The sequence below is a fragment of the Molossus molossus genome, unplaced genomic scaffold, assembly GCF_014108415.1.
Source record: "Molossus molossus isolate mMolMol1 unplaced genomic scaffold, mMolMol1.p scaffold_m16_p_14, whole genome shotgun sequence".
Classification (NCBI taxonomy): domain Eukaryota; kingdom Metazoa; phylum Chordata; class Mammalia; order Chiroptera; family Molossidae; genus Molossus; species Molossus molossus.
In genome coordinates, this window is record NW_023425349.1 from 8305337 (window position 1) to 8321111 (window position 15775).

Here is a 15775-nt window from a genome sequence, read left to right on the forward strand (position 1 = left end):
TGACCCCGGGCACAGGTGATGGTGATGATGATGGGCCTGAGCTGACCCGGGGCACAGATGATGGTGATGATGGGCCTGAGCTGACCCCAGGCACAGGTGATGGTGATGATGGGCCTGAGCTGACCCCGGGCACAGGTGATGGTGATGATGGGCCTGAGCTGACCCCAGGCACAGGTGATGGTTATGATGGGCCTGAGTTGACCCCAGGGACAGGTGATGGTGATGATGGGCCTGCGCTGACCCCAGGGATAGGTGATGGCGATGGTGATAGGCCTGAGATACCCTGAGCACAGGTGATAGGGATGGGCCGGAGCTGCCCTGGCACAGGTGATGGGGATGGGCCTGAGCAGCCCCAAGCACAGGTATGGTGACTGCACCTATGACAGTGCTGAGGTGGTGAGCAAAGGCTGAACTGAGCTGTGCCAGCCTCGAACTCCTAAACCAGGGACACTCAACTGCTCCATCTGCCCCTCCGGGCAGCTCGTTAGCTAGTCGTATCTTTTCCTATCAAAGTGAACTGGAAAACTGCTTCTAAAGTTGCAGGTGATTCCAGGGACAGTTAAGTTGAAGGACCAGTCTTGGTTTGTGAGACTGTCCGTGAGGGGGCTGGGCCGAAGGTCAGAGCCCTCTGAGCTGCTGGCTCAGAACAGCGCCTTCTTGCAGAGGCGGCTGCTTGGAGCACAGTGCAGAGAGCCGTGGCCACGTCCCCCTCTCCACCTCCCGGAGGGCAGGTGGGTCGTGGAGACCAGGAGGGGCCACCGGTGACTATTTTGTCGTGTCCCTGACAGACTGTGTTCATCTCTATTCCCCTACACGAAAGCTTCTAGCTCCATTCCCATTGATGTTACATCAATCCCCAAAGGGCGCTGCCTCGCCAATGCTTTGTTTTATTTACCTTCGCAATCCCTTTCTCAAACTTAATCCATCATTGCTGTTCCTTGTCCTCAAATACTTTATTGCTAGTGATGCCGAGGTTTTTGTTATTTGACAGGATTCTTTTTCCCACCTGCTTCGTGCAGAAAGTGTGGAGACCACTTCTACCTGCATCGTGACTGAAATCAGTTGCAGAGAGACCAGTTTGCTCTCCAAAGTTTCTTTGTGGAAACACTGATTGAAATTAACATCCCTTGAAGAACTTCTATTCTCTCATACCCAAACTACTCATTTCTTAGTTGTAGCTCACTGGGAAAAGAAACAATATGAAAATGAGCATAATTACTTACCAACCCTCCTGGGTTTCAGAGGAGCCGCTGGCCGAGGCAAAGAAGGAATCCCACCTTCTTCAGGCCACTGTTCCCAAGCCTGCGGCCGCAGATTCTGTGTGCAGCTATGAGCTCTTCAGACTGGGGAGCCAACTTAAAGCTGCAGAGTCTGCTATTTTAGGGCCTTCAGAATATGTGCAGAATAGAATACACAATGGCCTTTACATTCATGCAATGCAAAGATTTCTAATTGGACTTAAAAAATCTCCTCCAAAGGTATCTTGCTTCTGCACGATTCCAGCAGATGCCAAGTGGAGGTGTTCTAAAACGTGTGCTGTGGGAGCCAAGGCCACGTGACTGTAACATGCATAGCAGCACAAGACGCCATGGACGAGGCCTCACCTGGGAAGGTTGGGGGCTGGGGTGGAAGCAGCTGATGACTGGGAAGGTGTCGTGGGTTGAGATGAGTCATGATTTCTCGGTACTCTGCCCATTCGATACCAGATCCCCATGCTGTTCAGTTCCCTTCAGGAGAAAAGAGAAACCTTCATGGCACTTTTTAGCACAAAGCATCTACCTGAGCAACAAAGCAAACCAACTATTTCTAAACAATCATAGCCTCAAACACCAGGGCATCAATTCTTGTCCACAGAGTGGTTACATCACCTCCCTTGGTGCTCTGGGTGTCACAGTTCAGAGCCGAATGTGAGGGCAACTGTCCCAGCCAGGCAGGCCTCTATGACATGGCCATCTTCTTCACCTCCCAGAGCTTGGGAGACATCTTCAAACCATGAAGCATGTGCCCCATGAGCCACCACAACTAAGACTGGACCCCAAAGGGCTGCCAGATGCCTCGTCCAATGCCCTGTGACCCGACATGCCTGCCCAGCGCAGCCGGCTGCACACGGGTCACAAGCGTTTCTGAGACAGGTTTGTTCTCAGGAACTGTAATGAGATTATTTCAGCCATATCCAACTTACAACTTCTTAACCGCCCCACAGAACTGTATCTTGGGATGTAGAGGAATATCATCTCTTAAAAAAAGGAAAACAGATTTATCCAGTGGACCCTTCTAGCAGCTTCTCAGTCTGCTGTGGGAACAATTCTAAACCACAATCCGTCTTCTTGGGGAGAGGCTGATTCCCATCGGCTGCACATCCCCGCCGGGGTCTGTGGTCAGGCCTTGGAGGAGCAGCCCTCTCTCTGAGGTTTCTGTCTCCCTCCGCCGACAACCCAACCCTTGCAAAGTAACATGTGCAATTGTGCCTGTTTTTAAGAAAAAGTGACGTAGCGTTCTGAACTGAATTCTCTTTCCTTACTTAAAAATAACATTTGAAATTGCCTGCCTCTGGAAAAGAATTTTTGTCCCAAAACAAAACAAAAATGTACTTTATTTAGCAATCTTCAAAATGATATAAAAGAGGATTTTAGTTTTGATTATCAAGACATGTATATGGTAAGAGTCTATTCTTTAGAAGTTTTTAAATTGGTTAAAAATTGAAATCTGTTAAAGTAGTATAATTTCTAATTAAAAATACACATAACAAACTGAAATTAGACTTTAAAAGTTCATCATTAAATTGTTGGCTTCTACTCTTTGTATGTAAATGGCTGCTTCTAAGGCAATGGAATATGGTTACTCTCTTACCATTTGTTACTCCTGTTTAAACCATGTTGCAAAACAAGATTCTGAGTGTGTAGGAAGGAAATGATCAGAGAGTCCTTCTTAAGAAAACAAAATCTTGAGACAGAGCATTCAGATTCCATAGCTGAAGAATCTGAACAAACTCTGTGCACCCGGATGAAAATAATCTGTTTCTGTGATACCAGCTCCCCACGCACCTCAAGCAAACAACACAGCTTGTCTATCGCCCAGCTTGTGTGGGGCTTATGGGGAAAGGCTCTGGCTGTCGGAGTCAAGAGGAGGGTCTGATTAAAATGAGCAAGAAGACCCAGGAGGTTGACCTCAAAAGCCAAGTAGGAGAAATAATCCATGGGGACCCACGGGGACGAACGAGACGCCAGCAAAGCCAGCTAGGGAGAGAGGCCATGGCTGAGGGGCCAAAAACCATCCACCACCCTGATTAACTGGAAAGACTTGAATTTCAGTTGACTAAGTATACTGAACATCTATTATCTTTTGGACATCAGCATCCATTCGCTTCCCCCATTCTGAATTTTTACCTCCCCTCTGTATCTGGGGGCAGCCACCCCCTCATTCTTGGTCCCTGAGTTCCAATGGTTCAGGCCTGGAAGACAGAATGACATTTTCCAGGTAGCAGTGACAGTTCAGCGTGCACAGGGTCCTCGTGAGATCAATCAAGACCAATGAGACTGAATTCTAGAACTTCTGTTTGCATTATCGAGAATACAGACTTGCTCTTTGCCTGGGGATTTGAACCTGGAGGAAAGTAGTGAACTGACTGGGCCACCATTCCTCTGCTGGGGAGAACATGTCTAGGAACGGGGTCCTCCCTGGACCTGGAGCCAGGAGGAAAGGGGGAAACTAGATCCTAGTGACATCCTCCGAGCGCCTACTTCCAGCCACACCTGAAGCCAGCCTGCCCCGAGCTCTGCTGTTACATCCGTGAACAAATGCTTCCTTTTGCTTAAGCCAGCCTGAGTTGGGTTTCCTGTCACAATCCAAAGAGCCCAGAGTGAAATCCTGAGATTCCTTGTACAGTACTTAGTATTTGTGAAGCGGCTTCAGAGCCAGGCCGGTGCCTGGTACTGAGGCTACTGGGTGAGCAAGGCACAATGGGCCAGCCCTCTGCTCATCAGGGAAGAGGAACATCAGACCAAAAAACTGCACAAGGAATTATAGCGTGGTCACGTAATATGTTTTCCCCTGACTTAACCTCCAATGGCATCCCAGTGCACTGGAATCAAACCCACACCGCCACCATGTCCTGCGAGGTCCTGCTAGCCGCTCCCTCACCCAGACTCCCCCTGGCTCGCCCACCAGCCACGCTGCTCCCGGATGCCACGCCTGTTCCCACGCTACACCCGCCCCTCTCCTCCGCCCAGAGGCTCTGCCTTGGACTCTGCAGGCGGGTTTCTTCTTGAGCTTGGGGTCTCTGCTCAAGCCTCACCTTCCTGAACCCCTGGCTGAAGGAAGCCCTTCGCTGTTATGTTTCATTTTTGTTGCTCATTAAAATGATTTCATTATCAATCTCTGTTTGTTGCTCATCTCTGCGGCTAGCACACAACCCTGTAACAACACTCTTGGCCTCAGTCACCCCCGCCTCGGGTCCTTGGCCCGGTGGGACAAAGGCTGCCTCATAAGCCGAGTGGGCGAATCAACAGTGCGGGTGAGGCCCGGTGGTCGCAAAGGAGGGAACTCCTGGGCTTTTGGGCACCTGGGAGGCCCCAGAGCCTCAAGGATAAACACACAGGACAAGCGGATGGAAAGGCCCTTGGATGCAGCACGTGGCATGAGCAAAGGCAAGGAGGGGTGGACAGCGTGGCGGTCTGAACTGGCTGCAGCACACGCAGGAAGGGCAGCAATGAGAGTGGAGGCCGAGCTCCTGGTCACAGTCTCAGCACTCCGTCCCCAGCAGTGACCTGAGCACTCTTGGCTGAGACAGGCGACAAGATCCGTATTGTGAAGACTTACCCAATAAATGTGTACTGGGGAGGGGCCTGCTTGGTCCGGCCCATGATCCGAATGTCACAGATCGCTGCTTCTGTGGAGTCCCGCGGGATGAACTTGATGCACAGCCTCTTCTTTCTGAAAGCCACCTCCTCTGAGGGGAGAACAAGAAGGAAGGCATGAGTCTCTGTTCCGCACACACCTCTCCCGTCGCGTGCCCTTTCTGGCAGCGGAAGCGACCGGTCATCCAAGTGCCCGACAGAAGGACTGGGCTGCACCCGCCTTGCCTGCCCCAGGCCCACGGTGGACAGGCTGTGTCTGCAGGACCCGACTGCAGATTTCTGGGCCGAGAAGGGGCTCCCAGGGCTGCATCCACCTCCACTAGAAAACGCCTGGAATCAACCCATGGAGCCAGCTCCTGAACAACCCACTCACGGCTCCCGCTTCAGACGTGTGCACGTGGGCACCTGGGCATTAGTACATGTTGCCACACGGACTCTTCGTTTTCACTTTTTTGTTGTTGTTAATCGTCACCTGAGGATATTTTTTCCATTGATGGCTTAGTGGTTAGAGCGTCGGCCCATGAACTGAAGGGTCGTGGGTTCGATTCCTAGTCAAGGGCATGTACCTTTTTTACTTTTCATTGTGGAAATTTTCAAACATTCCCCAAAGTGTGTGAATCCACACATGCCCCTTGTCTGGTTTCAACACTGCCCAAGCTGAACAAGCTGGTTCCATCCCAGCTTTAGCCCAGCTGGAGGGTTTAAAATGAATCTAACACTGTGTCTTGTCACCTGTCAATAGCTCAGCAGGCATCTGTGGCAGACAACATTCTTAACACGACCACCAAGCCGTGATCATTCTTAACAAAATGAACAAGGATTCCTTAATATCACCCAATAAATAGTCTATATTCAAGTTTCCTCCAGTACCTCAAAAATGTCTCAAAAGCTGGTGGTTTTTCCGAACATGGTTGTTAGGTCTCTTATGTCCCTTTTATTCTGGAACAACCTCTGCACTTCTCCCCCCCTGTGTTCAGGGCACTGGTAAGCTGGAGAAACTGGGTCACTCCCCTGTAAACGGGCAGTTACAGCTAAAGGCTCAATACGATTCAGGTCAGGATTTTTCAGGCAAGAACACTTCCCAGGTGATCACATAGTGAGGCATGGTTCCAGCTCTGCCACCTCGGCTTCTGGGGGTGCTGGCCTGGCGCCCCTGTGATTGTCCCCAACAGCCACTCTCTGAGCAGTGCTCCTTCCTCTCAGGACTGCTGCCTAAATCCATCATTTCATTCAAGGTTTCAAAATGGCGATTTTCTAAATCTGTCATTCCTTCTGCATGTATTAGCTGGAATTCTTCTATATTAAAAAAAAAATAACCTTTCTTCTTCAACTACTGAAGAAGTAGTCTCTCTGAAATATGCTTTGTATAGGGGGAAAAAAAGATAAATACGTGATTCTTTTATTTATCGAGTCTTAGAGTGATGAGTAGGTGTCCTAGCAACCTCCAGAGGTGGCCAGCCAGGTGTTCACCGGCTCATTTGTGGTTTTTAAACATGAGTTTCAAGCAACCGCAGTCACTCAATACCTGGGTCAGACAGACCTGGGTTGAAATCCCAACTCGGCCACTTTCCAGGACCATGACCTTAATGTCTCTGGGCCTCACCCCATTATCTGTAAAAGGGAGCCAGTGAAACCCCACCCCACAGGGACGTAGGTGGATGAAAGGGGAGAACAGATACACTTCACTGAGCCCAGCGCCTGGCACACGGAAGTGCTCGACAGAGAACCGCCGGGAATGTGCTCGTCATCGTCACTACAAGGCAGCCTCCAGCGCACAGTTTATGTCAGGGCTCGGCGCCAACCTTCAAGGCCTGTCTGTCGGTTCTGGGAAGGCAGGAAGCACACGCCAATCAGGGAGCAGAACGGAGAGGGACGTGCAGGCCTGCGGCCGTTCTGACTTTACCAAGGGGGGACCAGAATCCGGGGTGTTGTTCTATTGTTGGGGAGGGGATTGTTTTTAAAAGAGCCAGGTGGAAAGTCAGAAACTTTGTGGGTTCTCTTCCTTGGTGAGTAAACTGAGGGCGCGATCAGATCTACCTGCAGAGTAATAATGTCCTGAATCCAGACCCCAGACATTGTCCCCCGCAAGGCAGGGACGGCATCTTGGGAGGAAACTGTCAGAGCAACCTTGCACCCTGGAGAGTCTGAGTGAAGAGACCAGCCTTTCAAAGTGCAGAGAAGGTGAGACCTGGCCTCAAAGTAAGTGAAGATACAGGTATTGTACCTGCTTTCGCCACGCTGCTCTTTGCCCCGCTGCCCATCGACAGCCTGGAGCCACTAATGACACATGCTGAAACAGGCCTAATTTTAAGTAAACATATTATACAGAGTCAATAGAAATGTGTTCAGTCATGCTAATGAACACAGAGAAAGGACACAGCATTTCACTAAAACAAACAGTCTTCCAGTTTTTAAGTACTGTATGGATTGCAAGAAACTGTATTTTAAATTAATTACAGGAGTCTCATCCTTTTGGCTGACTTTGTACAATCAGGGCCTTGCATGCACTCAAACTGCGCAAGCTGACTAGAGGTTTATCGGGCCACCTCGGGCTCACCTGTCCCCTGGGTGCAGGCTGCAGGAAATGACCATGTGACACAAAATGAAGAGGCTACCCTAGTCCCACCCCCCTTGTGGGATAAGACACCTGGTGGAGAGGCCAGGACAACCTCAGAAAGTCCACGACGTGGCCACGCATGCGCCCTAGTCACGGGAAGCCTGCCTGCCCCGGATCACTACGTAGGCTCGCCCGCAGCGGCGAGGTCGCGGCCCAGACAGGACTCTGCCCCGGGCTTCCTCGCGTACCTGGTTCAACAAGAGGAAAGTGCAGAATGGGGAATCCCTTGTGGCTCTACAGAGTATCAATATCAAGACATTATACGTCAATTCGTTGTCAAAAACGACCACCAATGCAAATTTTAAAATTAAGAAAAGCACGAGTCAAAGTGGGAAATTAATATAAGTCTACAGGCCATTTTACTTCTCAAGCGGACAAGCCATTTAAGACCAAGCAAAAGTAGCAAGCAAACACTTGTGAAATGATCAGTCTTGCTAATAAATAAAGAGGGAAAAATTAAATAATATTAGGATAGCAAAACTAAATAAAAAATGTAAAACCTACGCTGGCTGGTCTATGGAAAACAGATACAAGTCTGTATCATTAGTGCACCATGAAATGGTATTTCTGGAAGCTAATTTGGCAACAGAGAGCAATAATGCTTCTCTTTATTGAGCCCATTCTCTGAGCAAGGCACTGTATGTGATGGGTGGCTCAAAGGTGAATTACACACAGACTGTGCCCTCAAAGAAAGAGTAGCAAAGACATTAAGAAAACATATAAATGGCTAAAATGCAAACTAAACACATTATTATGAGGTAGATAATACCCCCCCACCATTTTACAGATGAAGAAACTGAGGCCACAGAGGGTGAGGTCCTACTGTCGTAGGTGCAGGACCAGACTCAATATCAGGCGAGTCTGACTCCCGAACCCAAGTTCTCCACCACGCCAAGCCTCACAGTGTCCTAATGAGGTAAAGATGGGGGTTCAGAGCAGAATCGATCACTGCCTCTGGCTTCCTACCATGAACCACACATGCTCACTTCCCGCCTCCCCCCCCCCCCCCGATGTGTGCTGTGCCAGGGGTGACGACAAGCAGTGAAGAAGGCAGACAGGGACCCTGCCCTCGACTGACTACAGCCCTGTCTGTTATGTGGTAATACAATTCCTGCTGCAGGGGCCAGACTGTTTGATGCGGGTGGGAGCACTCAGGCTCACCCTTGAAAGATCTGGGGTGTGGACATTCAGAGTTGAGGGGAAGGGCATTTCTGGCTGGGAAAACAACAATGCAAGTACGTACAGAAAAGAAAGGAGTGTGGGGAGCACAGTGGGCGGCTCGGCTGGGTCAAGTGTGGGTGTTTGAAGATGAGGGACATGTTCGTAGGGGCAGACCCATAGAGGACCTGTGACCCTGCAGCCTCACATACTTAGAAACCTATCAGAAGGAAATAATTCAAAATCTATACATACTCAAACTGACCTACAGATTTAATATCATTCCTATCAAAATCCCAGCTGGCTTCTTTGCAGAAATTGACAAATCCTAAAATGTATATGAAAATTCAAGTGACCCAGAATAGTCAGTTCATCTGGAAAAGGAAGAACAAAGTTGGAGAACTCAAAGTTCCTGGTTTGAAAGTCTGCTACAGAGCTGCAGTCATCAAGACGGGCATGAGGAACGACACACAGACTGATGGAAGAGAGCGGAGTCCACAAACACACGCTCACATTTATGCTCAAGGCTTTTTGACAAGGATGCTGAGACAAGTCAGTGGAGGAAGGAATGGTTCTTCAACTGGATATTCTCATGCAAAAGAATACAGTTGGACCCCTATCTCACACCATTCATAAAAACTATCTCAAAATGGATTAAAGACATAAATGGAAGAACAAACTATAAATCTCTTAGGAAAACAGGCACAGATCTTGGTGATCTTGGATTAGGCAATAGTTTCTTGGGTATTCACCAAAAGCATAAGCAAAAAAATAAAATAAATGAACTTCATCAAAATAAAAAACTTTTCAAAGCACACCAAGAAAGTAAAAAGAAAACCTACAAAATGGGAGAAAATATTGCAAATCATATAATTGATAAAGTACCTACATCTAGAATACAGTTAACCCCTGAAAAACGCAGGCATTAGGGGCACCAATGCCCCCCCCCACACACACACACACATTAAAAAGGAGGGTATAATTTTGATTCCCCAAAAACCTGACTACTAGTAGCCTACTGTTGACTCAACGTCTTGCTAATAACATAGTCAATTAACATATATTTTGTATATGAATTATATACTCTATTCTTACAATAGAATAAGCTAGAGAAAAGAAAATGTTAAGAAAGTCATAAAGACAAGAAAATACAGTTATAGTGTTTATTGAAAAAAAATCTGTATATAACTGGACCCGTATAGCCCAAACCCATGTTGTTCAAAGGTCACCTGTATAATAAAATATTCTGACAACTCAGTAAAACAAAGACAACCCGATTTAAAATGGCAAAGGATCAGAAGAGACACTTCTCCAGAGGAGCCACACAAACGGCCAACGAGCAAATGAAAAGATGCTCAACATCCTTAGCTCTCAGGGAAACAAATCAGAACCACAATGAGAAACCACTTCATGCCCAACAAGGTGGCTGGAATAAACAAGAATGACAATAACACGTGCTGGGAGGATGTGGCGAAACTGGAACCCTCCTACACTGCAGGTGAGAATGTAAAATGCGACTGCTCCTTTGGAAACCAGCTGGCAGTTCCTCAAAGCGTTAACTCTAGAGTTACAGTAGGATCCAGCAATTCCACATCTAGGTGTATACCTAAGAGAAATGAACACATACACCCACACAAAAACTTGTACACAAATGTTCATAGCAGCATTATTCATAATAGCCAAAAGTAGAAACAACCCAAATATCCATCAATTGGAAGGATATGCAAAATGTGGTATATCCATATAAATGGCATATTATTTGATGATAAAAAAGAATGAAGTGCTGATAGATGCTACAACATGGATGAACCCTGAACATATGCCAAGTAAAAGAAGGCAATCATGAAAGACCACATATTGTATGATTCCACATGTATGAAATGTCCAGAACAGGCACATCTACAGACAAGGTAGACTGGCACTGCCTAGGGCTGGCAGGGGCTGCGAAGGGGAGGGTTGGAGAGAAATGGAGAGTGTTTGCTAATGGGCATGAGGTTTTGGGGGATGGGATAAAATGCTCTAAAATTGATTGTGGTGAAGGTTGCAAAACTCTGCAAATATACCAAAAACCTCTAAATTGTATACTTTAATGGGTAAATTGTGTGGTATGTGAATTATATCCAGTAAAGCTGTTACCCAAGCTCCTGATACATAAATATATAAAATCCTTCTGTAAAAGGTGCTTAAACACATGCCTTTACTGAGTGACACTGTGGTTAAGAGTGTGGCTGGTGTCTGACTCGTGTGTGTATTCTAGTTACTCCCCGACTTCTGGGTGTGTGACCTTGGATAAATTCTTTACTTCTAAGCAGTTACCCCATTTATTGCATGTGTGAAATGGGTTTAATAATACCACTTTCCAAATAGGGATCTTCTGAAGATTCAGTGATATCAGGCATGTAAAGCATTTATCATAGGGGTTAGCATACAGTAAATACATACTGAATATCAGCTATTACAATTATTAGCTAATGCATATCATAACAAACAAGTAACAGCAAAATGTCCAACAGTGAGGAGGCTCTTAAGAAGATGAACATATGCTATGCAATGGAATCTACTTGCTTCATTAAAGTAAGAGCAAGGTGGTAGTCTATACAGATATGAAAAGTCTGGTCTACACGAAATACTAGTAGAAAAACAGCAAAAAGAGGGAGTCTAAGTGGGGCTAACTGTGGAAAACATGACGCAGAATGAGACGAACATCGTAAAGAAGTCATGTCAAAAAGAAAGGAGTCCGTATTCATTTTTTATTTACTGCTTTACTGAATGGACATCCTAAAGGTAGTAGGTAAGAGTAATTAAAAGTAAAACAAGTGGCTTCACATGAAAATGAGGAGGCTCAAACAGGCAGAGGTTTCCACACTGTTTCAGAGCTGACAGGACCCTGCAGAAGCTTCCATGGGTCCTCGCCTCCTTCAGCTCAGGTCTGCTCGGGGCTCAGACTGCATCCTGTGTGCTCTGATGTGCCGTCCTTCTGGTCTACCTTTCTGCAAGCTCCAAGAGCCAAAAATAGGGACATTGTTGCACTTGCATTCCCTGGGCGTCTTCTGAATTTTTCACTTTTGCTTCTGGGTCTTGTGCCAAGCTTGGCTTCAGCGACACAGAAGATGTGCTAAGGACAAACTACCACCAGTTTCTCCACCCATTCCTCAGTGACCAATTTTGCAGGGAGCCCCATTCTGAGAGAAAAGGACATTCTGCTCACTTACATGGCACTAGCCAGAACACTACAGACTCCTTGGAGAACCAAGTTAGACACGTGTCAAAATCTGCATGGTTTATTCATGGGCAAGCAGTAAGGACTCCTAAAATATTTCCAAAGAAAAATGCACATAAAAAATCTAAAAATGTACCTGGAAGAAGGAAACTCTCATTATGATGAGCAGACTAAAGGATGACTCACGTGTGTCCACGGTCTCCTGAATTGGGATGAAGCCTACAGGCAGAGTGTCCTTGATGTCAATGAGCTTCATATCCACTAACACGTTCCCTAGATGACTCTTGGGAAGAAAGAAAAGAGATACAGACTATTAATCCGAACATGCCCGTGGTGGGTTTGCCATCTTGGTTTCGAGGTGCATTATTTAACACAATAATTCTTGCAGCAGGTTAATTAGAGTAGGTGCCACTTAATGTTCCCCAGCGGACACAGGGGCTCAGTGGCCCGCGGGAAGGAGTTTCATCTGCAGAACCTCAAAGCCACTCACTTAGTCATGGCCTTGGTTAGGTGGATGAGCAACCCAGGAGACGCTTGAGACATGACCCAGCAGAGGGCAGCTGTGCACACATCCCGGGCCCAGCTCTGGGCCCAGCAGGTCTTAGAAAGCAAATTCCTGGGCCAGTCGTGGGCAGAGAGCGGCATCTAAGCCAAACACAGAACCAAGCACACGCTTGGTGACTAAAGTGATCACCAGTCTGCATATTGACACATATTTCGGTTGCTAGATACATTCTGTAAAATCTCAAGAATCATAAAATACAGAGCGAAAGCCCTGCTGCCTCGGTATTACACATCTTCTAAAATGACATGCACCAGGGCCTCTTAAAGTTTCTGTTTAGTGGTAGTATGTGGGGTCCACAGTGCGCAGTTTCCGTAACCGGTGCGAAAATACCTTCGGAAGAGGGCTGGCGCCGGCCTGTAACTGCGCGCGAGTTCTCTGCAGACGCGCCGGCACACGCAGCCCCCGTTTCAGGCTGGAAATGAGCTCTGAAGGCATCTACCCTACAATTTAAATATGTGGGCCACCCCGGAGATTTCATTAAAATCTTCAGAGTGATTTGCAGCTTGCTTCCCCTTCTCCAGTTAGAGCCAGTTAAGGAAAGACTTATGGCTGCTGATCCCAAATCTCCCTGTTAGGATACGAGCAGTGCACTCTGTGTGCCCATTTCCCGGAAGCTGCTCATCCCCAGAAGCCCGGCCGGAGCACCCGCAGGGTCCTTGCTCTGCATGTGGGTAAGCACCCATGGTCAGCCCGTCACTCTGGCCTCTGCAGCAGCTCCTCGGGCCTTGTTCCATCCTGCTCAGAGAAGAGCTTGCAACTCTGTCTGCTCATGGGCAGCCAGCCCCCTGCCCCCTGCATGGTGCCAACTAACACAGTCGCTGAAGGCCACTCAGGGAGTTCTTACCGTCTCAGCTCCCGGCTCTATTCTCTCTCGGCACTCTTTTCCTTCATATCAAATTCTAATGGCACATTTGTGAGGTTACTTAACATCTGTCTCCCCAGCAGAGTTTAGGAACCAGGAGGACCTGCCCTGACCGGTTGGGCTCAGCAGTTAGAGCGTTGGTCCAAGGACCAAAGGATCTTAGGTTCGATTCTGGTCAAGGGTTGCAGGTTCCATCCCCAGCCCAGTCGGGGTCATGAGGGAGGCAACCAATCGACGTGTCTCTCTCACATTGATGTTTCTCTCTCTCTCTTTCTCTCCCCACCTTCCCTCCCTTCCACTGTCATAAAATCAATGGAAAAAATATCCTCGGGTAAAGATGAACAAAAATACAAAACCAAAAAACAAAATATACCACGGGGACCAAAATTATCTGTCACTACTATAAATCCAAACCCAGCACAGTTCTTGGCACACCGTAGGTGCTCAGTCATTATTAGCTGAATAAATTAATGTCTTTTGGTACATTTTCGACTGGGTGGGCTGCTCAAAGTCAGAAATCAAATTGGATTTGCTGGGATGACAAATCTAAACTACATTAATAAAAACATTAAATGTCTATTTAATAAATACATTGTAAACCAAAAGCACACAAGCGAAATAAATTCTTCAAAATGTAACTGAAGGTGGGTGTATCTCGTGCAAACTGCGACCGATGCTTCTCCGGGCCTGTGGTCCCCAAACTGTTTCTTCCCCGCAGAACTCGGCCTGCCGGGCGCTCTCCAGCAGCGGGTCTCGGTGGCCGGGCCTCGGAAAAACAATGCAGGGCGGTCGCAGCAGGTGGACCGGGACCCTTCCGGACGCGGAGCATTCTCTGCCCGTGTACTTCAGCGTTTGAACCGTTCACCTGACTCTCAGACATCAGCTGCTCTCAGAGCCGCCTCATCTAATCGATCATAATTTTTTTTCATGGCAGTTGCGTTTCCATGTCATCACTGCTTTCTGCATTTAGAAATTAACAACTGGGTATGTTTCCCTGCCCTGGAGATGGATTGGGTATTCATCAATATCCTTCTCAAATGTCTTCTGCTTGACAGGTTGGGTTTTACGGAAGTCAACTGCAAACCACTTAGCGACCTCACCCTCCGCACTCTACAAATGTCCCCGATCATAAAACCAGAACACGGGTGGTGTGGCTATTTTTAAAAAGCATCACAACACCCTCCGGTGCATACAAAGCAGGAGGCCGCGCTGTCAGAGCTCCCCGCAGTCTGAGTGGGGTCCCTCCGCACACGGGGCTGCGCTGCACTGGGTTTAATACAGCGGGTCTGCGACACCATTAATTTTGCGTGTTCCTCTCCCCTCCCCCATCCTGTGCTCCCTTTCATTTCCTCCTCATAAATATGAAGAACGTATTCCCAATCCTTGTTGAGCAAATGATTCATGCCAAAAGCCCAATATGCACTGACTCAGGGTATTTATATTGCCTCTGGTAGCCAGTATTTGCTAGTATACTGTAATTATTTTTGACAACCTTGCATTTAAGGTAGCCACAGATAACCAACTTAATATTCAAATGTTCATAAATCCTTCTGTTTAATATCCTCCCTACCTAATCTATGTACATTATTATTACAGGTAATGCAGAAAGTACAGGGCATGAAAAGTGCAATTAATCTCGCTCCTTCCCCGGGACGCACTGTCACTCCAAAGCCCGGTTTCTGTATTAACAGCATTATTGGGGGAAAGAAATTTAGGTTCCAAAGGAGTCTCCCAAAACTCCTACATTGGGAGTCTCAAGTCACCTAATTAAGAATCTGTCCAGTCTTGACACCCCCGTCCCTCCTTTACAGTTGTAAAAAATTACGCTACGCCAAGCCTCGGCTCCGACAGCAGGGCCGGCAGACGGGCTGCAACAGATGAAACGCTGCCTCGTTCCTGTCTGCTCCTGGCCCGGCAGCGGGCCCCTGCCGCCCCCGGAAATAGGTCTCTTTGGATCTCACTACGGGACCCATTCATTCTTTTTTCTGAAACCTAAATGCACCTGTTTCCTATGCTGCTTCAAGAGAGGCAGAGGTTTCTCCCACAGCCCTGGTCCTCATCTTACATCCCTCATCACACCCCCTGCCACCAGGGCCTCGTGGAGGAAGACACACAAAGGAAGCAGTCAATGAACATCTCTCTAATGTTCAAGAAATGGTGACTAAATCAATGCATTTTCTATAATATGTTTACCTATGGTTCCAAGACTAACAAGTGCAGGTGACTCTTCTGTCATTTTTTAGATTTGTCACTGTCCCCACACCAAGTGATCAGGGACTCTTCTGGCCTAGAGTACCAATAACCCACAGCCTTTGGGGGACGTGCAAGAAAAACAGAAATAAAAAATGATCAAAGAGACCACAGTTCTGGGAGGCCACAGTTCTGAACTGAAGCCTCTTCAGTCGGGACAGGTGAAGACTGAGCAGAGATCAGAAGTGACACCGTGAAACCACTGAGCAGGGCCAGGGTGTGAACACGAGAGGTTCGAATCCCCGGG

General features: G+C 47.6%; 1 protein-coding gene across 2 annotated transcripts in view; it reads right to left on the bottom strand.

The window, feature by feature from the left end:
* Positions 1-15775, bottom strand: part of MVB12B (multivesicular body subunit 12B) — a 160480-nt gene that overhangs the window by 97266 nt on the left and 47439 nt on the right. For both annotated transcript variants that reach the window (XM_036261138.1, XM_036261139.1), the window contains exons 4-6: positions 12038-12134; positions 4819-4948; positions 1605-1727 (exon numbers count right to left, since the gene is read on the bottom strand). In XM_036261138.1, the coding sequence (XP_036117031.1) occupies positions 1605-1727; positions 4819-4948; positions 12038-12134 (350 nt within the window). The remainder of the gene's footprint in view (positions 1-1604; positions 1728-4818; positions 4949-12037; positions 12135-15775) is intronic.